General features: G+C 39.0%; 1 protein-coding gene across 2 annotated transcripts in view; it reads right to left on the bottom strand.

Moving 5' to 3' along the window:
* LOC124545647 (afadin-like) overlaps window positions 1-23,813 on the bottom strand; it is a 106,092-nt gene that overhangs the window by 33,407 nt on the left and 48,872 nt on the right. Inside the window, exons 3-4 of one of the 2 annotated variants that reach the window (XM_047124596.1) lie at window positions 17,616-17,726; window positions 15,804-15,863 (exon numbers count right to left, since the gene is read on the bottom strand). In XM_047124596.1, the coding sequence (XP_046980552.1) occupies window positions 15,804-15,863; window positions 17,616-17,726 (171 nt within the window). The remainder of the gene's footprint in view (window positions 1-15,803; window positions 15,864-17,615; window positions 17,727-23,813) is intronic. The other variant, XM_047124604.1, reaches the window with a different exon arrangement.

The following is a 23,813-nucleotide window of genomic DNA, read 5'->3' as shown; positions in this document are numbered from 1 at the left end:
GAAAGGGAACCTTATGGAGCCCAACATTCAAAATCTTTTACAGATGTTATTTTATTGAAAACGTTAACATGTGTACTGTACTTTCCATTATGCTACCACTGTGTTAAGGCTTTATTGTTTTCACTGATTATGGTTTTATTTTGCTGTGATGGTGTTACTAAGGTTACGTCTGGATACAGCAGTGTGAGGTCTCTACTAGTGTAAGACATGTGAATATAAAACCATACCTGACCATCACATTGTTTATGGTTCTAATAAATGTAAAAAGAGCTACTTAACTGTAATATCTGTGCAGTGCACATAATTTAAAATACTTTTCAGCTACGAGACTCTGAGAACTTACCAGGATATGCAAGAAGCGAACTGTTACACATACACTGGTCTGTTATATATTTGTTCACTTCCTCCACAAGCCCATGTGCCTTCTGATGAATGGTATTACTCTTCTTGTAATATGCCTGGAATAAACGTCCTATTCAGCCTTAAGTATGCTGATGAATGTAATCAAAGCTATGAAATTGTCCTGGTCAACCGCTTTAGATGCTTCTAGTGCTCACGTTTGAAGATGCCAATAGTGAACAACAGATCCACAACCTCTTGCCTTCTCAATTTGTGAAATTATGTACTCTTTTAAAGTTGTTTTACTTATGTCAGACTGTTTCCATTGAAGTGAGCTCAATCTCACCTTTTGCTAGTCACATAATTTATTATTACCTTCCAATTTGCATTTACTTCATATGCATTTAAAGTGCCCAAAAGTTTGCTCTAGGTGTTGACGCCACTATGGTAATAGTCTTCATAAATGTTCTCCAATATTTTTTATTTATTTATTTATTTATTGTTCCGTGGGACCAAATTAAGGAGAAGTCTCCATGGTCATGGAATGAGTCAATACATGAAATTAAAAACACGATAGTAGAAACAGATAAAATGAAATATAAGAAACGTATTCAGGCGACAATTCGTAAGTTTAAATAAAGAAAATCAACAATGTAACACTGGAATTTGCTTAATTTTTCAGCTCTTCCAGGAGTTCCTCGACAGAACAGAAGGAGTGAGCCATGAGGAAACTCTTCAGTTTAGACTTAAAAGTGTTTGGGCTACTGCTAAGATTTTTGAGTTCTTGTGGTAGCTTATTGAAAATGGATGCAGCAGAATAGTGCACTTCTTTCTGCACAAGAGTCAAGGAAGTGCATTCCGCATGCAGACTTGATTTCTGCCCAGTATTAACTGAGTGAAAGCTGCAAACTCTTGGGAATAAGCTAATATTGCTAACGACATTAAAGAAAATATATACTGTGAGGGCAATGTCAGAATTCCCAGACTATTGAAGAGGGGTCAACAAGAGGTTCTTGAACTTACACCATGTATAGCCCGAATAGCCCATTTTTGAGCCAAAAATACCCTTTTTGAATCAGAAGAATTACCCCAAAAAATAATTCCATATGACATAAGTAGAGGTCTGCGCTGATGCGGATATCCGCGGATATATCTGCGGATATCCGCGGTATTTGTTACTTGGCAGATAAAACTGCGACCGGCACGGATATCCACGAGTCATCTGCGGATAATGAGCAAGGCATCTGCCCAGTACGCATGTTGCAATGTTAGTTGAAAACTTCAAGTCTGTTGACATTCTTGGAATCTTGCAGGGCCCAGGTAGAGCGGATCTGTTGTCCTCAGCCCCTGGCTACGACCGACGTAGCTGTACCCAAGAGACCTGTGCCTAATCTGTTTCCGCAACCATGACTTTTGTGTGGCCTGTGAAGTGCTCTCTGGGTGACAAACCTGCCCACTGTCTACCAGACAGGTGCCCATTGCAATTTTCCGCTGTCTTCAGTTAGCGCTTTGTAGTGACCGAGTGACAACGTGCATTGTAGCAAATATCAGTGAGAGTTCTTTCTTCAAATGAACACCATATCGATGGATACAATTTCGTGTAAGATGAAAAAAGGTTATTTTACATTAGTGAAGGTAAACAAATTGAAATTGCCAATTTGGAAAAAATTCGGATACGTATTTGATGGCAACGAAAAGATAAAAGATATAGTGGCTTGTTTTGCATGTAAAAAAGTATATTCCTACACTGAACACAAAAGTGGAACTTCAAATTTGCTAAAACATTTGTGTGAGGCTGGACAAAGTAGCATAATTACTTATTTAAATACCAAGAGAGTCGTGAAAGTTCCTGAAGTTCCGCCAAATTTGAAGACAGCCGCGACAGAAAAACTTATCAATTTTGTCGGCAAAGACATTTTACTATTCGAAGTTGGGTGTGGATCTGGGTTTCTTGAGACGGCACAGTTTCTTATTGACGTTTTGGCCAAGTACGGTGCAGTGAGTGCTAAGGAACTGCTACCTCATCCAACCACCATATCCAGAAATTTGAAGGAAACGGCCGATCGTCTGCGTGAAACTGTCTCCGCAGACGTGAAGAATATATTCAGAGATATAGGTGGAGCACTAACTGTCGATTTATGGAATGATTCGTACCGTAAAATAAACTATACAGGAGTGACTGCACATTATGTCAATTATCAAGAAGTGAAACTTGAGGATCAAGTGTTGTGCACCAGAAATTTTGAGAGTGAGATTAAAAAAACAGAAGAAAACATTAAACTCGAATTAACTAAGATACTACGGTCGTTCGATTTATTCAGTGCTGTGAATAACATCGTGTTCGTTACGGATAGAGGTCCAAATATTGTGGCAGCACTTAGCCAATACAAGAGGCTCTCTTGCTCAGCACACATTCTTAATACTGTGCTGGAGCACACAACTCGGGGAGACAAGAATGATGAGAAGAGTGACGTGTAGCGACTAATAAATTCCTGTCGAGCTATCACAACTTTCTTTAAAAGATCTGGTCTTCAGAATCACCTTCAGAAGCCATTGAAAGGAGATATAGACACACGATGGAACAGTAAATTGGATATGTCTGAGTGTATTAATTTACAATGGTTTGAAGTTCTGTCAATTTTGTCAGATAATTTGATTGATTCTATATAGAAGAGGATGTTGGAAGATATAATAACCTTTCTGACACCATTTAAAGTAGCCTCTTGTGATCTCAAAGCCTCCAAAACCGCTACGCTTTATTTATGTGTGTTGTGGAAGTTAAAACTCTCTCCTTCCTTGAAAACAATGATGGCGGCAGCCCATTTCTGATAGATTTAAAGAGTACAGCCAAATCTATTTTAATCAGCAAATGGGACATAACAGTAACCCATAAACTTGCAACGTTTTTTAATCCAAAATATAAAAACCTAAAATTTCTTAGCAGTGCCAAAAAAGATGAAGTTGTAAAGGAAGCGAAAAATTGTGTTGCGAGAAATTGTCCACAGTTAAAAGATAAGAAGGAAACAATATCTGGAATTCCTGCAAAAAAAAAAAAACAGAAGTCCGACATACTTTTTTAATGAATTTGAAGATTGCTCAGAAGATGATTCGACGAGAGATCTTGACTTTGCGTCAGATGAAATTCTCAGACATACGAATTATAAAGTCCAATTTTCGGAAGGCATCGACCTGATAGCTTGGTGGCATGGGCGTGAAAACATCTATCCACGTCTTTCCAAACTCGCATACTTTGTGTACTGCCATCTGAGAGAAGCTTCTCTACTGCGGGACAAATAATGCACGACCGACGCACATCTTTGAAGCCACAGACAATTGATGACATCATGTTCCTGCATAGTAATCTTCCAAAGTAAAAAGGTACTTGTACAGCTTCTCTTACTTCACTGTATTTTTGGGCTTATTTGAATTAGTTACAATTTTTTTTTCCATCTGATTCTTTCTTTTACAGAATTTGAATCAGAAGCAAGCAGAAGATGAAAATATTTAATCTGAAGCCTGTGAGTTTTTATTGTAATACTTATAGTAAAGAATTTCCTCGACATATTGTTAGTATTTTTACTATTCCCAACAAGAACTTTTAAGTAGCATTAGGTAAAAGAATGAAATATTTAACAAGCAATTTGTTTTATTGTAATTTTCATATTAAAGAGCTCAATTTTAAGTTTTTACTCTTCGCAACAAGAACATTCAACAGCTGACACGTCAATAGTATTACACTAGGTAATGATGATCTCGTAAGTGCCTATCTAAATTTTAGCGTGCACTACAGAACATTTGCAGCCACCGAGCATTGTCGCTCTTTGTGAACAGTGAAACAGCCCGGCCGGAGCAGTGGCACGGCGGGCCTTGTGATTAATTACAAGTGGGACTTCAAACTACAGCTCACGACCACCGACAAGCTGTGACTGCGATAGCCCGTGAAAGATTATTCTGATCACATTGAAAACTTACACAATATTCAAATCATCCAAAATAATAATGTGTCTTTTAATTTACCAGCCAATTAGTACAGATAAGGGCTGAAATTCATAGCAAAATTGAACATTTTAACTGTAACTTGGTATTGCTTAACAGGGAACAGTGCCTAACATTTGAAGTTATGGGACAGTGGTTATTATATAGACGATCTTGAAATCGTTTGCAGTTCCATTAAACTCTGAAAAAAAATAATATTTTTTAACATTGAAAGTATTAACTGCGAAATCTACTGCAAATTTTGTCTTAGTAATTTAGACCAATGTTGAGGATGTTTTAAAGTGTGAAAAACTTTGTTGAGAATGAAACAGACATTTCATTTATCGCCTGGGCTTAATTCGATAAACCAGCCAAAAGGTGAGGTTCGAGATTTCAATCGTATTTTTAGCTAAAGCTAAACGGACTCCTAATTTCTATAACCACTGACTTTGTTGTCACTCTTCGGAAGACGAGTTATTTCTTCCAGACAACGTCAATTATTGCTGGCAGTTTAACTTTTTCACAGGTGCACCAGCGTTTTGCAGTGTAGGCCTAATACTGTAAATATTTTCTCCTGGAAATGACGAGGACTGGACGCGTAAGCAATAATATAATCATCAGCTGACATGAATGGCTTGAAAATTTGACACATCCAAGCAGTGAGTACAAAAAACTGTCGGTAAATGATGCAATGTGCTAGTAACAGTTTAAAACCATCGTCATTTTCAGCTGCCTTGGCACAAGAGCAGTGAAATATAATTTTTTCTATACGCGTATTTTCATCATTTAATACTATTACATTGAATTTTATTTTTTTAAATAGTGTTTCCAATCTCACGAGATCCGAGCCCCTACTGTGTGTTCTCCGGAGCGCCATTGCTTTCCTGTTTGGAATGGTCTGCTTTAGAGTAGGTATAGAGCATTTCCTGTGAATTAAAAAGTCAAAAGTAGTTAAGTTGTCGCAGAAATGGCACCCTAACAATAACTATGTCATTACATACCATAATTTTAAGTACTACTGTCTATTACTATTAATCATTCAAAACTTAAATACATGCGGATGCGGATAAGGAACTTGCGGATATGGATTAATTGCTGTGGATGCAGATGTGGTTGCAGATTAGGACCTTGCGGATGCGGTGCGGATGCAGACTGCACTTTTCTTATCCGCGCAGGCCTCTAGGCATAAGCATATGAAAATATGCGAAGTACACTGCTTTTCGTGTTGAACTGTCACTTATTTCAGATACTGTTCTAATGGTAAATAAAGCAGCATTTAGTTTCTGAACAAGCTCCTGAACATGGGCTTTCCACAACAGCTTACTATCTATCCGAATGCCTAGGAACTTGATCTGTTCTGTCTCGCTTATAATATGCCCATTCTGTCTGATCAAAATATCGGTTCTTGTTGAATTGTGAGTTAGAAACTGTAAAAACTGAGTCTTACTGTGATTTAGCATCAAATTATTTTCCACAAGCCTCGAACTTATTTCATGAACTACATTATTTGATAATGTTTCAATATTACACACAAGATCCTTCACTACCAAGCTGGTGTCATCAGCAAACAGAAATATTTTTGAATCACCTGTAATACTAGAAGGCATATCATTTATATAAATAAGAAACAGCAGTGGCCCCAGCACCGACCCTTGGGGAACGCCCCACATAACAGTGCCCCATTGGGACTGAACATCACTACCACTGTCATTATTGCGGAGAATTACCTTCTGCTTTCTGTTCTTAAAGTAAGAGGCGAACCAATTGTAAGCTACTCCCCTTACTCCATAATGGTCCAATTTCTGCAGCAATATTTTGTGGTCAACACAGTCAAAAGCCTTCGTTAAATCAAAGAAAACACCTAGCGTTCGCAACCTTTTATTTAATCCGTCCAAAACCTCACAGAGAAAAGAGAATATAGCATTTTCAGCTGTTAAACCATTTCTAGAACCAAACTGTACATTTGACAGCAAATTATGTGAATTTAAATGCTCCAGTCACCTTGTATATACAACCTTCTCGATAACTTTATCAAACAACAATGGCATAGAAATAGGTCTATAATTGTCAACATTATCCCTGTCTCCCTTTTTATGAAGTGGCTTCACTACAGAGTACTCCTAAAGGAAAAGTTACAGATATGGCTAAGTACTGGGCTAACATACATAGAACAGTACTTCGGTATTCTGCTAGATACCCCATCATATCCATGAGAGTTCTTGGTCTTTAGTGATTTAATTATTAACTCAATCTCCCTCTTGTCAGTACCAGCCTCTGAACACTTTTTCTACAAGCGCTATATGATTCCCTGTTGGGACTAGGTTTCTATTTAGTTCACCTGCTACATTCAGAAAGTGATTATTAAATACTGTACATATATGTGACTTACCAGTAACACAGACATTCCCACTACACACTGATTCCATATCCTTGGCCTGTCTCTGCAGACCAGCCACTTCCTTTACGACTGACCATATGGTTTTAATTTTATCCTGAGACTTAGCTATTCTATCTGCATACCACATACTTTTTTGCCTTCCTAATAACTTTTTTAAGCACCTTACAATACTGTTTGTAATGGGCTGCTGCATTTAGATTTTGACTGCTTCTAACGTTTTGATATAATTGCCACTTTGTTCTACAGGATATTCTTATCCCTCTAGTCAGGCACCCAGGCTGCCTGTTTGTGCTAGTACCCTGTTTTGAACGTTCTAATGGAAAGCAACTTTCAAAGAGCACGAGAAAAGTCTTGAGGAAAGCATTATATTTATCGTCTACTGTATCAGCACTATAAACATCTTGCCACTCTTATTCCTTGATAAGGTTTACAAAGGTCTCTACAGCAACTGGATCAGCTTTCCTAAAAAGTTGATAACTATATTTAACATGTGTTGCAGCACAAAAATATGTTAGAGTTAAAACTTGTGCATCTTGATCTGAAAGGCCATTCACCTTTCCACTAACAGAATGCCCTTCTAGTAATGAGGAATGAACAAAAATGTTGTCTATGGTTGTTCTACTGTTCCCTTGCACTCTTGTTGGAAAGAATACGGTTTGCATAAGATTATATGAATTAAGGAGGTCTACCAGCATCCTTTTCCTTGCACAATCACTTATACAATTAATATTGAAGTCACCCGGAGTCTGGGGATCTATAAATAACAACAGTTAGAAGATTAACTCCACTAAATTTAACCACACCTGCACAACATTCAAACACCTTTTCAGTGCATTACTTTGAAACATCAATTGACTTAAATGGGATACCGTTTTTCACATACATGGCTACTCCCCCACACCGCAAAGAGCTCCTAGAAAAGCTGCCAGCCAACCTGTATCCTGGTAAAGAAAGCCTCTGAATTATCTCCTTATTTAAGAAGTGTTCATTTATACCAATAATTTCAGAGTCAACATCTATAAGCAGTTCACTAACTTTATCTCTAATACCTTGTATATTTTGATGAAATATACTAATTCCCTCATTACTCGGATACCTAAGCTTTGTCGAAAGTGGTTTCTTTGTTAGAGAGACTTCCCTTAAGCAGGAATACCTATCAGCTGACTTCAATCTAAAAAAGGTGCAGCTCTAACACCCACTAGTACAGGAATTTTGTCATTAGGTGAAGATCGTACATAGTCACTTCCCCTTGAGTGTTCCTGTTGCTCTGGAGAGGAAAGTTTCATACTGTTGGATGAGACAACTTGAGCTATGGGCTCTAAGAGTTGCCTATTTGTGTTGAATAATTAGAGTTGACCAAACCAGCTGACATAATCTGCCTCTCTGAACACCATGTGACCACTGGTATAGATATGTTAAATGTTATAGGATTCAAGTTAGCTTCTTATCTCTGTAGAGAAAATATGGAGAAAGGAATAGTTGCCACATTTGTCAGAAAGTATTTTAATTTCAAGAATACTGATATTAATAAATTTTGCTCTGAGCAGCACTGAGAAGCTGGTGTGACAGAAGTAGTATTGTATAATACGTCCTTTATAATAGTAAATACGTACAGAGCACCTTCAGGAAAGTTTAACATCTTCATAAAAAAATTTGGAAACTCTGTTGTCCCACCTCGCAGTAAAAAACAAGGAAATAGTGGTTGCTGGTGTTTTGATGTGGATTTATTGAATTGATCTGTCAGTGAACAATTATTGCCATCAGTAACACTGTCATTCAATTTCATTCCTACTGCAAACTTTGCAACTAGGGTACGTATGTGCACCAAGACGGCTATTAATAATACCTTTGTAGACAAGTTTACGGAAAAAGAGTCATATCACAATACCAATAGCAAATGGGCGATCCGACCATGACTTGCAGCATCTAGTGTTAAATGCTGAAACTTGTCAGGAGATATATATATTAGAAAAAATACTAAAAGAAGAATGCAAAATTATGAGAAAGATTTTAGGTCCAAAATTAACAGAAGAAGGATACCGGATACAATCAAGAAGAACCACAGAAACTATATCAAACCTGGCAGCAGACATAAGAAGGCGAAGATTAAAATTTTATGGACATGTCACTAGACTTCCCCCCACACGACTCACCAACAGAATTCTCACTTACATAGAAAAAGTCAAATCAACAACACCATGGATTAGCCAAGTAAAATTAGATTTACAAAAAGCAAATATTGAACTTAAAGATGTCAAAGATAGAAAAACTTTTAGAAATAAGGTGGAAAAGTGGATTGTATTGTCGGAGAAGGAAGCACTTAAGAGACCAGGAACAAAATGGACAGAAGAAAGAAAAAGAAAACATGGAGAACGAATGAAAGAAGTATGGAAGAAACGACGTCAGAAAGCTTTGCGTGATCCTTCTGGGTCCATTCGCGATAAGTAAGTAAGTATATATATATATATATATAAAGGAGGGTAATAAATCAGTCAAAAATTGAGAATTTTAGGAGACAGCTTAAACACATAAACTGGATAGCTGTTTACAATACTTCTGACTCAAACGGAAAATACAAAGCATTAAACAATAAAGTCACTTCCTCTTTTGAAAATTGTTTTCCCCTGAAGATAACTCACACAAAACAGAAGTCTAAAAATAAACCATGGATTACACAAGGAATAAAGATATCATGTGGGGCAAAAAGGAGACTGTATCCACTATCTAGGAACAGCTCTAATGTTGGCATTGTAGTGCATCACAAAGAATACTGCAAAATATTGAGGTAAGTAATCCAGAAATCTAAGCAGTTGTATTATCTGGCAACAAAATAAAAACTACAAGGAATATAGTCAAGACAGAGATAGGTGGGGTTGAAAAAGAAAAGGAACAAATAATTCTAAAAATAAATGAGACATTGATAACAAGTGCATGTAAGTTGCAAACTGCTTAAACAAATATTTTGGTTCTGTTACTGAGAGCTTGGGGTTATCAGGTTCAGTAAACAGAGCAATGGACTGCCTGAGATCAGTCTTTACAAATAACTTCAGTAAAATGGAAATGACTGTCACGTCTCCCAAAGAAGTATCACCCATCATAAGATCCTTAAAATCAAAGTATTCTAGTGGTTATAACAACATATCAATGAAGTTAATCAAAGAGTGCTTGCATGAGTTGAGTTCTTTCTTCAGCTATTTGTGTAATCAGTCTCTTATCAGCAGAACATTTCCTCTCTGGCTGAAATATGCTGTAGTTAAGCATCTTCACAAGAAGGGGATACAGAGAGAGGATTCAGAGAGATTGTCAACCCGAAGTCATCAATCCCCTAGACTTAGAACTAATTAAACCTAACTAACCTAAGGACATCACACACATCAATGCCCAAGGCAGGATTCGAACCTGCGACCGTAGCAGCAGCGTGGTTCCGGACTGAAGCGCCTAGAACCGCTTGGCCACAGCAGCAGGCATTCCTTAAGGGTTCTGACATAGAGAAGGCTATTCAAACATACAGTGAAAATGTCCTTAATTCATTAGATAACAAATCAGCAACCGGCATTTTCTGTGACATGTCAAAAGTCTTTCACCATATGAATCACAGCACTCTCTTAAGCAAATTAGAATATTATGGTGTACCCAGTAGTACTACGAAATGGTTCGACTCTCACCTAAATAACAGGGAGCAAAGGGTGTTGTAGTGAAATAGCTGTATAGTTAGGAGTCAATCTTCATCTGACTGGGAATTAATTACTCATGTTCTTCAAGGCTCCATCTCGGTCCATTGTTTTTTCTTGAGTTTTTCTTTTATTCTGTTATGTTGCCAGATGCAAAGTTTGTTTTGTTTGCAGGTGATACAAACATTGCAATAAGTAGCAAGTCAAGTACAGATTTAGGAATGGTGACTACTCAAATTTTCACAACATTAGTAAGTTGTGTAAAGCTAATTTACTGTCACTGAACTTTGAAAAGACCAACTATAAGCAGTTCAGGACATGTAGAGATTTCCTTACAGCATGTATGTAAGACATGAAGACATGCAGATAGAAGAGGTTGACAGTGATTCTGGGACCGCAGCTCGATAATAAATTCAGTTGGGAAGGGCATGCCACAGAATTGCTGAAGTACCTAATAAAGTTTATATTTGCAGTGAAATGATGTCAGATGTAGGAGATACAGCTATATAAAAAAAATTAAAAAAAAAACCTTACACATTTTGCTTACTTTCATTCTATTATGTCATATGGGATCATATTCTGGGGTAACTTGTTAAACCAAGCAAAAGTTTTTAGTGTGCAAAAAGCAAGTAATAAGACTCATTTGTGGTGTAAATTCAAGATCATCATGCAGAAATCTGTTCAGGTAACTTTGTATTCTAACCACTGCTTCTCAGCACATTTATTCCTTAATGGAATTTGTTGCAAGTAATGTGTCTCTACTTCCAACCAACAGCTCAATACATAGTATCAATACTAGGACTAAAAACAATCTACATAAAGACCTAAAATCACCTTTATCCAAAAAGGGGTCCAATATCAGGAACACACATTTTCAATAACTTGCCAGCAACCATTAAAAGCTTGGTTTCAGATAAAGCACGATTTAAACACAGTTTGAAGGACTTTTTAATAGGTAACTACTCCTACTCTGCAGATGAATATCTTAACAGGGACTGTTTGACCAGCTTAATTTAAAATGTATGTTAGATTTCAGTTTTGACACCACTTTGCCACAACAGTCAAGATTAGATATGTTGTTTATGATAAAGTTATCAAAAGAGCATAACTATGTTTCATTCTGACAGCATATTAATTCTGTAAATATTAGCAGCTCCACCTCACTGTGATGTATTCACATATTTTGACAACCTTCTGACAATGATCAGGGTAGTGAGTAGTAAATTCAAATTTTTTATGCTTTTTATTTGAGATTTTCTGGCTTGTTCCACAGCCACGAGAATCATCTCATGTTTGGGTCTATGAAACGAAAACTGAATCTAATCTAATATATCTAATCTGAATTATTCACTACATAATATATTCGTGAAATGTATATCCTTAACTCCCATCAAGCTTTTATATTCAGCATGTTGTAACTTCGCCTTGACAACATTCATGGAATTAATCTGCCTCAGTAGCAATGTATGTACATTCTTTACACACTAACCTAAAACTGAATGCTGCAAAAGATGGCTTCCTACTGCAATTATACTACTCACACGGACATAGTAAGGACTTGTTAATACATGTTTTGCATGTGATTGGCTCCTACCATGTTTCTCGGATGACAGATTTATAGTCTACGCACATTATCATGTGGTGCTGAGAGTTGAAGGTCACACATTTCACTGGTTAGAAACAAAGGGAAGATGACAGGAGGAGAACCTACCCCTCCCATTGGCCAGTTCTGCTGTTCCTTAGTATAGTAGCTACTTTCATGCGTTTTAACAGCAGATTACATCTTTATTTAAATTTGCTAAAAATTAGAGCAGTTACAGGCACTGAAATTTTTTGCAGGAATTTATGACTTCCAAATTAACTCTCTCTCTCTATCAATCAAACGAGAATAAAAATAATTTATTTCTATGATAATTCTATAGTTCCATAAATTCTGGGTTTTTTCAATTACCTCCTGCATTGATTTTTTTTTTCCACACATTTTTTCCTTAGGACACTTGCAACAGTCAGTGAGCAAGTTTTACCCATACTGGGATGTGCCAAAGATATGTTACTAGCACAATTCTATGAACAACAGAAACTACTTAGATACTGACATCTTAGATATTCGGGAATCCAGCCGGATGTTCGTGTTGTTCTCACACGATATTTCCACAGTGTGCCTCGTTGTCTCCTTCAGGTGCTACCTGAGACTGGTGCTTGGGTCGATCGAGTCCAGTATTTATGCGTGGAAGGAGATGGGCATTCCCTAATCGGTCTGTGCTGAGTCGAGTGTTCCGTCTGTGGTCTGCGCCCACCAGACTCGGCTTCAATGGATCCCTCCAGTCGTGGATGTTCTGACTGCCATCCGCACCCGTTTTGGCCGTCATCAATGGTTGTGGTCATCATCTGAGGTGTGTCAGACCCGACCTGAGATGTTGGCGAGCGCGGACCACAGACGGAACACTCGACTCGGCGCAGACCGATTAGGGAACGCCCAGCTCCTTCCAGGCATAAATACTGGACTCGATTGACCCAAGGACCAGTCTCAGGTAGCACCTGAAGAAGACAGCGAGGCACACTGTGGAAATATCATGTGACAGCGATGCAAACATCCGGCTGGATTCCCGAATATCCAAGATGTCAACAGATCATTGGGAAAGCATGAAGAATTATACTTAGATACTGTTAAGCCTGTTGATCAAAGCCAGAGCACTGGCACTCTTTTGACACAGTACCATTATTCAACATGACCCCTCAACTGAATAGTCTATTTCATAGATATCTTTAACATCAATACCTCCATACTACTTTTTTATATTTTTTATTTTGACTAGTAGACCACAGTCTACATGAAGGATCTGAAGTTAAAACACTAACTGCAGTCAAAAAACTGCATACTAAGAAAACTAGCATGAGGGACCGATGAGACTCCTACAATGCTAACTTATGCAAGCTGCCAATGGGTGTGGTTTACAGTTACCTTCCTCTTACCTGCTATGAAAAGCTGAGTGTGTATCTATGACTAGTGTTTGTAGGATGTAGTGTCGTGTTCGTTGTTTAAGTTGAAGTGAAGGAAGAGGGTGAAACATAGCACCAACACAAAGTGAAACCTTGGAAACTATCTACAAGGAAAGCTTTTGAAACTGCACATGAACTAAAGTTTTGACATTATGACTGACCATTTTAAATGAAGTACGTTTTGTCATTGTGAGGGTACACATGTATTTAACATATATGAGCCTTTGTATCCTCAGCAGTCTTCTATGATTGAGCAAGCGCAAGTATTTTGGACTAGGTTTGGCCAACTTATAACTGGTGTTTGCTACTTGATATAATGACATAAAGCTCTTTTCGTTTGCTGAGAATCTGTACAGTTGAGGTACTCCTGGAGCATCATGCGGTGATGCCGGGTCTCCTTACTTTGTGCTTTTGTCATATACAGTGCTTCCTCTGAACTTTCAACACTGTGCACCACTTCATGGAACCCTCCTGGAGAAGTTCTTTGCCAAGGGGCTTCCCAACTATCAAAGAATAGATAGCAGATTCAATGTAAAACATTTCAGTCAGTTCACAACTGAGAACATCTTGGTTTTTTTAATGAGGTAATTGGAAGTTCAAAGATTGATACATACATAATAAATGTCATTGTTCAGTACTTGGACTTTCTATCAGTAGCTGGGAGATCTTGCAAGAAGAGTTTTTTGAGATTTTGCAGGTTTGTTGTCTGATCAGCGCTGGGGCTTAACTGCAAGAAGTTGTACTTCATCACCATAAACCCTCTCATCACACACTGATGACAGAAAACATTATAACCACTGCCCACTGTCAGGATGAAGGCTGCCTTGTGGTGTTCAGGACACACAATGCTGTAAGGAAAGTATAATAGTGGAGCAGAGAAGAATGGGGAATGATTTTAGTCTCGGTAAGGGCCACAACTGGGGAAATCCACTGATGTAAGTGACTTTGACAAAGGGCAGATTGTTATGGACCAATGCCTCAGAATCAGCATCTCGGAAACAGCGAAACTGGTGAGCTGTTGGTGTGCTACTATTGGGAGGAGCCACAAAAACTGGTTGAAAGACGATGATACGACCAGTAGCCAACAAGCTTTTGGATGTCCACAAATGGAGAGGTCAGAGGCTTGGCCTCTCTGTGAAGCAGAAGAGGCTGCAATCTCTGGCAGATCTCATGACTGAAAACAACAATGGTGTTCCAGAGCATACCATTCAGCACACACTGTTGAACGTGGGACTCTGCAGTTGCTGACTCCAACACAGTCCCATGTGGATGCACAACATTGTCAATTATGATTGCAGCGGGCACAGGAACATCAAGACTGGACCAGGATCAATGGAAATCAGACACTTAGTTGGATGAACCATGTTTCTTGTTACACCAGGCCAATGGTAATGTCTGGATTTGCCATCATCAAGGCTGCTCGAAACATGCATCATGCAATAAACACAAGCTGGTGGGAATAGTATTATGCTATGGCTGACATTCACCAGGGCTTTCAAGATACCTGTGTTAGTAGTCAAGAGTACCATGATGGCTGTGGACTATGTGAACATTTTTGCCAATCACGTGGATCCCTTCATGCTTGATGTTTTACCTGACAGTGATGGCATATTCCAGCAGAATAGCAGTCCATATCACAATGCTAGACTCACATTACAGTAGTTTGACGAGTGTTATAGTGAGCTCATGTTGATGTTTCGACCACCAAATTCGCCTAATCTTAATCCGATGGAGCATATTTGGGATGCTGTCAGCAAAAACCTCAGCACTGACACTCCCAAACCATGTGCCAATAATTTTAGGGAATTCAGCAACTTGTGCATGGACACTTAGTGCCACATATCTCTGGAAATCTGCCAACAACTTGTCAAATTCAAACCACACATAACTGCTGCCATATTGTATTCCAAAGTTGAAACAATACACTGTAAAGAGATAGTTATAATGGTTTGGCTTTCAGTGTATCTGGTCTTAAAACAGCATAACAAAATCTAAGAGACAGCGAAACAATTGCCTGCACAGTTTACAACTGCCTTCTGACTTGCAGTTTCTGACAAACAGTGTATCTGTGACAGAGAGCAGGTGGTCCATAAGCTAGATATCTGCAGCTGCTGATAACCATTCCCATTATGTATTTTACTATTGCGAATGAGATTTTTTTAGTTCTATATCTCTAGATTCAGAACCTTTGCAATTAAGTGTACATGACACTACCACTAATCACATTACTGGGGCTAAGCGCAACCTCGTTCGGTAATATGTAAATGTTTATGGAATAAGTATATTCTTATTTCTTGAAAATGATTAAATTTTGGACACTAATGTATGCACTTAAGTGGATTACTTCACCATACATTCTCAGATCTTCTAGACATAGAAACATATACAAAAACCAACTAAAATTATGTAACAACACAAACCGTTATCCATGTCTCCATCAGAATCTGCACTTTCAGGCTCCAGCATACTATTCCTTCCTCCTAGGACAGAGCAGGAAAAACATTGTCACTGTGTCAACTTACTCCTTTGTTAACAAATATTAAAATTTCTACATAACTAATTTTCAAATAATTTTGTTTTGTTTTAAAAAAACTGCTTCTTACAAGCACCAAAAATTTACTTTCAATATCTGAGTAACAGATTACATAAAGCCAAAAGATTGAATCACTACATTTAATTTATGAAATTTTAACATTTATCTAAACCCAAAGTCAGTTTCATAATCAATAATTTTTATGTTGCATTACAAGGTTAATTGGTGAGTCATTATCACAAAAAAAAAAACTGTTTCCATTGTCATTCTATAAGCCTTCGACAGAACAGTTAGTCTCAAAAAAAATCAACTTAGCTCATTTTTCTTGATTTCCTAACCTTTTTTAAAAATAGGATAACATTTTAAATGTAAGATGGTCTCTATTATATCTTGCTTAATTTTTTTACACATTACTTAAAAGTCTATGCTGTATATGACACCTAAATGCCACAATTAAGCTGAAGCAGATACACACAGCTTTGCCAAACAGTAATGCAGCAAACAATGTGTCATCACTGATTGCCACAGATATCACAAAAAGCTTCCTCCTAAAAACTGACACTACACGTGCGAGTTCTGTTAATAGAATCAGATTTACAGGGAAGGTGGAGGGGGGGTGGGGGTGAGGGGGGGGGGGGATTTAATGGGAGGGTTTACAGCAAATTTTATAACACAGGCTGCAACACAGACGAAACAAAAACATTATGCTTGTTACAGTCCACAACATCAGACAAAAAGTTTCCTGAAACAGGATGGCCAAACTATTAAAATGAAGATTTCATGTACCCAGGCCACATTTAGATACCATCTTCAAACATACAAAAATTTGAGAAAGGTACACCAGGAAAGAAGTTACAGAGGTTCAAGCACTACAACAGGTGTGCAAGTTGACAGCTAATATGTGGCATTTAACACAAAATTTTGATGGACGATTGGATCACCTTCTGTACAGCTCACTACCATTTAACAATGGAAGGACAGGGCAAAGACCACTGTTCAGAGGCAAATTTCATAGGTGTGAAGAATAAACTAAATGACAATGACAATAATATTTCTGTTTTCTAAGGAGGAAGTACATATAGGTACTCCTAGACGAAAAATAAGAAAAACTTCGAGTTTTGATAGCCGACCACAGTTTCACAAAATTAAGGATTAAATAGTACCCTGTATGATAGATATATTAAGTAAGGTGTTTGGATGGAGGCAGAGCTGATTATCAGCAAAAAAGGCTCATAAACAGATCTTGTTGTCACTAAACTGTACAAACCTATCTGTCAGCTGAATACTGGGAAACATACAGGAGCATTTCCTACATGACAAATGAATAGGCTTATTAAATTCAGAAAAAAAAATCATCAAAAATTCTGCTAACCAGCCAGTCAATGGAAACTGTAAATTATGACGATATTTATGCTGTGGACATCAATATCGAATTTGCTAGGGCTTTTGATGAGTTCTAGTACTCACTCTCATTCGTGAGGCTTAGGAAGCTGAAGATAACTAAAAGTTTATATGGCTGCTTCAGACTGTACTACTGTTATAGAGTAGGAATGAAGACATCTGATATGACAAGCTCTTATCTGAGATATACAACTTATATATGTGAACGAGTATCGAAGGTAATGTACAAATCAACCAGCATTGAAACTAAAATTTACCGATAAATATTGTAAAACTTTTATCATTAGACCATACTCACCTCTGTCGTTGATTTCGGCGTAAGTGGGTGGGCGTTCAAATTTCAGCAGATGAGACCCACTTAAATCCTCCGAAGGATGCACCACAGAGTTCTTATAAGGATCGCCGGTGCCTACAGGACAATGTCCGTAGAAGGACCGTTAGTGATATTTAGAAACTGGAATACAGCTTATCAATTTACAGATCACGACAAGAGGGTGTGGAAAACTGGCCTAAGAAAAACAAAGTTGAGAAAATTACAGAAGTAACTGGCCAAGGGGCGAGTCACAGACAATGGCTAGGAACAAATTGTGTGACAGAGAAGAGAGGAAGCTACACATCTATGGTAGCACAGATACACGGAGAATGTTTACAATATTCCACAAAATGTGGAGAAATAAGTCGCCTTATTTCTTTAAAAGAGACAAATCACATGCCCACAGGCAATAGACTGTATGTCAATTATCTTGGCAAAATCGATAAAAGAAGCAATAACAGATGATCTGAGGAGAAATCTAAACACCTGAACATGTAGTACTTCGGAGCCTTGTTCATAAGGTCATTGGACTATGAAGAGAGTTAGTTTCTGGGGTTCTGGTGATTACAGCACGTACGTTACGACGCATGTACAGTCCTGGATAGATTAGCGACACACATTCCCCAACAGTGCCATAAAATTACCTGAATTTTCAAACATGAGGAAAAGCAGAAACTTAGCAATGGCTAAAAGCACTTCAATATTCAAACCTATGTTACCAAAAAAGAAACTTGAAGAAAATACAGCCAATACCTAATTTTGTCTTGCTATTGCCAGCGACAGTCTTCACAAGCACAACGTTCACAGGATGCACAAAGACTCCTGGCTCCCAAGTTCCTCAAAATACTAGCAGTTCACGCAGATTGTATATTTCAGAAGTGGAGCTTTTGCAACATATGCTCCCATCGCAGGGAGGAAAGATATCAGGTTGTCGATCATCATCATCATCATCATCATCTGAAGTCCCAGGCAATGAAGAGGATGGCAGTTGCATCAAATGGACAACACACAACTCATAATCAACCTTAAGATTGGTTTGGAAATCTGCAGAATGATAGTCAAACCAACTTTTAGTGGCAGGGATGCTGCAGCACTTGAGGTGTGGAGCACCGGACCATGACTGGGTGGTGTGTACTTTACATGTACGTACTTTATATCAGAACAAAGTTGTAGCAATTAACATCTGTCATTGCTACATTAATTCTTTACTCTGGCAATTTCTCTTTAATTGAGGTAATTTTGCAGTTTTCTATTCTTAGTATATTATACTTTCCTTTCCAATCGTTCAACACAAATGATTTCTATTAAACCAGAAACAAAAAAATAAAATAAAATAAAAAGAGAAGAAGAAGTAGTACAGTATTAGAACTATAAAGCCAAAACAAGCAACATCAACATCACTGGTTCAAAGAGAATGATCAGAGGAAGTTTCTGAATGGGTGAACACAAAAAAAAAAAAAAAAAAAAACTATAATGGTGTTGCAATGTTAAATAATGAGTTTAAAAAAGCATAACAAAGTACATTAAAAGCTTGCTGCTAATGGAACAAATGAATCAGAAAACACCTAGTCATTTTGTGCCACTATAGGGTATACAGGGTGGATAAAATAAAAATGGCCCAGAAATAATTTGGAAGACTGACGTGTAAATTCCTCTTATTAATGAAGAGGAGAACTGCCCATCACATAAAATGCTAGAATGTAATTTTGATGCAGCAATCAGTTGCTGTCACATGTCTAGGCATGCACATTTCCCCTCATGCTTTGCCCTGAGTACTTCACTGCGTCGTTAAATTTGAGTGAGAGAGAAGAGCGGACACATATGGTGAATAGCTGAATGCAACACAAAATGCTGTCAATGATACAAAAGCACATGTTCACTGGTGAGTGTAATGTGAAGCACAATTTGTGGAAAATTTGTGCAGAACTATTTATGAGAATGGATGTTTTTTTGGCAAAACCGCCACCAAAGTCTGCAATATAAAGAATAGAGGCTAAATGATGTGAAATGGACTCTGTAACGAATAATAACCTTAATCAGAAAAAAAGAGTTCAAACATCAGAAAACATTGTTGAGTCTTAGTGTAAATTTTTTCCAAGACAGTTGCAATTTGCGCATCTGTAGTAGTAGTAGTAGTAGTAGTAGTAGTACTAGTATTTGTTGTTAGTCTTAGAGTGCTCAGTGGTTGAGATCATTAAAACCCAAGCACAAACAGAAGAAGAGCATATAAAATAACACACAAAGTACATTAATATTGGCGAAGAGTTCTCGGGCTTCCAGCCGGGTGGCGGTGTCTTCAAACAGCGACGTTTCGACGAGTGACATACTCATCATCTTCTGGCGAAGTGCCGAGACTTTGCGGATACCGGTCCCTTTATACCTGCGGTGTGCCCCCCACCACCTGGCCGCGGGAGGCTGGGTCCAGAGGAGCCGGCGGGCGAGGTGGAGGGGGAAGCGGGTGCGCCGTTCGTGTCTCCGTCAGAGCATTCTGATTGCGTCTCGTGAGCTGGACGGTTCTTGTTGCGTTCCTGGCGTATTGCGGCTAATGCTGGATTCCAGGCCGCGCTCAGTTGATAGCCTTCGTCCCTGTTCACAAGGTTCTCGTGGACCTGTATTTCTATTGATTCTTTAATGACGCTACCCCAATAGCTCCCGGCTCGGCATAGCACCCTGGTGTTTTCGAAGTCAAAGGTGTGGTTTTCTTTGATGCTATGTTCAGCTATAGCAGATTTCTCTATCTGTCCCAGTCGAACATGCCTGATGTGTTCCTCGCACCTTTTAGAGATGCAGCGCTGCGTTTGACCAATGTACTGCACACCACGTTTGCAGGCAATGTTGTATATACCAGGTGTGTTTAGTTTGAGTGGGTCTTTAGCTGAGCCCAGCAGCTCTTTCGTCTTCGGCGGTGGTCGGAAGACGGTATTTATGTTAGATTTTCTTAATCGGGAGGCTTTTAAGAAAATCTAACATAAATACCGTCTTCCGACCACCGCCGAAGACGAAAGAGCTGCTGGCTCAGCTAAAGACCCACTCAAACTAAACACACCTGGTATATACAACATTGCCTGCGAATGTAGTGTGCAGTACATTGGTCAAACGCAGCGCTGCATCTCTAAAAGGTGCGAGGAACACATCAGGCATGTTCGACTGGGACAGATAGAGAAATCTGCTATAGCTGAACATAGCATCAAAGAAAACCACACCTTTGACTTCGAAAACACCAGGGTGCTATGCCGAGCCGGGAGCTATTGGGGTAGCGTCATTAAAGAATCAATAGAAATACGGGTCCACGAGAACCTTGTGAACAGGGACGAAGGCTATCAACTGAGCGCGGCCTGGAATCCAGCATTAGCCGCAATACGCCAGGAACGCAACAAGAACCGTCCAGCTCACGAGACGCAATCAGAATGCTCTGACGGAGACACGAACGGCGCACCCGCTTCCCCCTCCACCTCGCCCGCCGGCTCCTCTGGACCCAGCCTCCCGCGGCCAGGTGGTGGGGGGCACACCGCAGGTATAAAGGGACCGGTATCCGCAAAGTCTCGGCACTTCGCCAGAAGATGATGAGTATGTCACTCGTCGAAACGTCGCTGTTTGAAGACACCGCCACCCGGCTGGAAGCCCGAGAACTCTTCGCCAGCTGTATACGCCGGGAAAGCATACATTCACATTTACATTAATATTAGTCAAACAAAACAACAACAACTATAATAATAATAATAAAAGATCTACAAAGGGGTACTAAAGAGTACATATATCAGTATATCACAAACACTACACATACTAGGTCCTCTAGCTAACAAAAGAATCTATATATCAAATGACACTGCCTATAAAGAAACATGTTGAAGTCTGACCACATTACCTGCTGGTTGAAAGCAGGTCATCATGGTTAAGTCAGTAGCTTCATGAAACACAGCTTGTTACTCCTTATTTTCACCAATTTATTTCTTACTGATGTGTGACCCCATGTCTCAGTAATGAGACCTGTCACTGCCTTTAAGGAGATGGTACATTGTACCACAGTGTGAATTATATATGTTACAATGGCAGCTGCATTTGCTAATGAGTTTTTCAAAGATGGTCTACATCCTTAGCTATCTTCTAGAATGACACACCTTCCCTAACCCAAGTATGCTAATAAAGGAATTATAGTGTCTAACTTGTTTTTTCACTGAGTACATGCTACACACAACCATCTCTGTAATCAGATCGTTAACACATGCCTCTATGGTGGCACTCTTAGGACGTAATCCAATTCAAATTCCAATGAAGAATTTTCACTGACGGTATTTGGCTGACAAGGGAAGGTGAGATGGTGGCATGAAGTTCCTGATCACCAGACTTCGTGTCAATGTCCTGAATATAATTCCAAACATCTCTTCAGTCCATCATGAAGTGAGATCATTCTACATGTGCACAAGCACGCACACGTGTGCGCGAATGCGCGGACGCATGCGCGCGCGCACACACACACACACACACACACACACACACACACACACACACTCTTTAGTTCCCTACACTCAACAGATATACTTAACGGCGCGCGCACGCACGCACACACACTTTAGTTCCCTACACTCAACGGATATACTTAACAGAAAAGGTGCTAATGTGCACAAAGGAAAGAGAAACCTTCAAATTATGTGCCTGAACCTACCATTCAGGGTATTCCAGCGAACCATGTCATATGATTTTATCTTTAAATACAACCCTCGCCAATCTGACCTGTCTCTCCTCAAAGGCCAGACTGCACACTCCACCAATCACAGGATGTAATAATGAGTGAACAAGGAGTAACACTCCTTTATACAAATAAACCCATGGCCTATCTGGCAGAACCTTATAAGGGCCTTTAACTAATGTTATAGTGAAGACTGCCTGGGACTGAGTTGAATGGAACCAGGTCACTAATGTGTCTCTCAGAATGAAAGCAACAGCCTTCTATATTGGAGTTGGTAAACAGAGATGCTTCCTCCCGAAAGAAGGTCGCAGTTGGCAGAAATCAAGATCAGTACAGGAGGTGTTATGCCACCTGTTGGTGTGGTTAGAATTACTAACAGCTACAGTATAGTGATGTGAAAGCAATGGAATACTACCACATTACAACAAAAGTACTGATTGTACCACTGAGGAACAGCATCGTGATTAAGGGAGGTTTGCTTGTGGCTTGCAGTAGTAACTCCACAGATATATTCTGTCACTATCTGCACTATGGCACTCTATTTTGTCTTGAGGCTACTGTTTCTCATTATTCCACATGAAAATAAACAGCGAACTGTGACTGGGTCACGAGCCTCTTGGATTAAAGGTAACAGTGGGCAAAGCTAGCAAGTGGCACTCTCTGTTGGGACAGGAGCCAATCTTTCTGTAAGGTTCAAACAAATGCAGAAGGTGAAGGAAACATTAGAGTTCAATTTACCAGATATAGACTGGGACATTCAGATGTTTAGGACAGGTGGCAGGGACAGAGCATCGAGTGACATTATACTGAGTGCACTATGCGAAAATTACCGCGAGCAATTAAACAGAGAACCGACTCATCGAGATAACGTCTTGGACCTACTGATGACAAACAGACCCGAACATTTTGACTCTGTAAGTGCAGAACAGGGAATCAGTGATCATAAGGTCAATTGCAGCATCCCTGAATATGGAAGTCAATAGGAATATAAAAAAAGGGAGGAAGGTTTATCTGTTTAGCAAGAGTAATAGGAGGCAGATTTCAGACTACCTAACAGATCAAAACGAAAATTTCTGTTCTGACACTGACCATGTTGAGTGTTTATGGAAAAATTTCAACGCAATCATAAAACGCATTTTAGACAGGTGTGCGCCGAGTAAAACTGTGAGGAACAGGAAAAACCCACTGTGGTTCAACAACAAAGTTACGAAACTACTGTGAAAGCAAGGAGAGCTTCACTGCAAATTTAAACGCAGGCAAAACCTCTCAGACAAACAGAAGCTAAACGATGTCAAAGTTAGCGTAAGGAGGGCTATGTGTGAAGCATTCAGTGAATTCGAAAGTAAAATTCAATGTACCAACTTGACAGAAAATCCTAGGAAGTTCTGGTCTTACGTTAAATCAGTAAGTGGATCGAAACAGCATATCCAGAGACTCTGGGATGATGATGGCATTGAAACAGAGGATGACACGCATAAAGCTAAAATACTAAACAC

Source organism: Schistocerca americana, chromosome 1 (genome assembly GCF_021461395.2).
Source record: "Schistocerca americana isolate TAMUIC-IGC-003095 chromosome 1, iqSchAmer2.1, whole genome shotgun sequence".
Classification (NCBI taxonomy): Eukaryota; Metazoa; Arthropoda; class Insecta; order Orthoptera; family Acrididae; genus Schistocerca; species Schistocerca americana.
The sequence above is the reverse complement of the archived record's forward strand: the minus strand, read 5'-3'. Positions and strand labels throughout refer to the sequence as shown.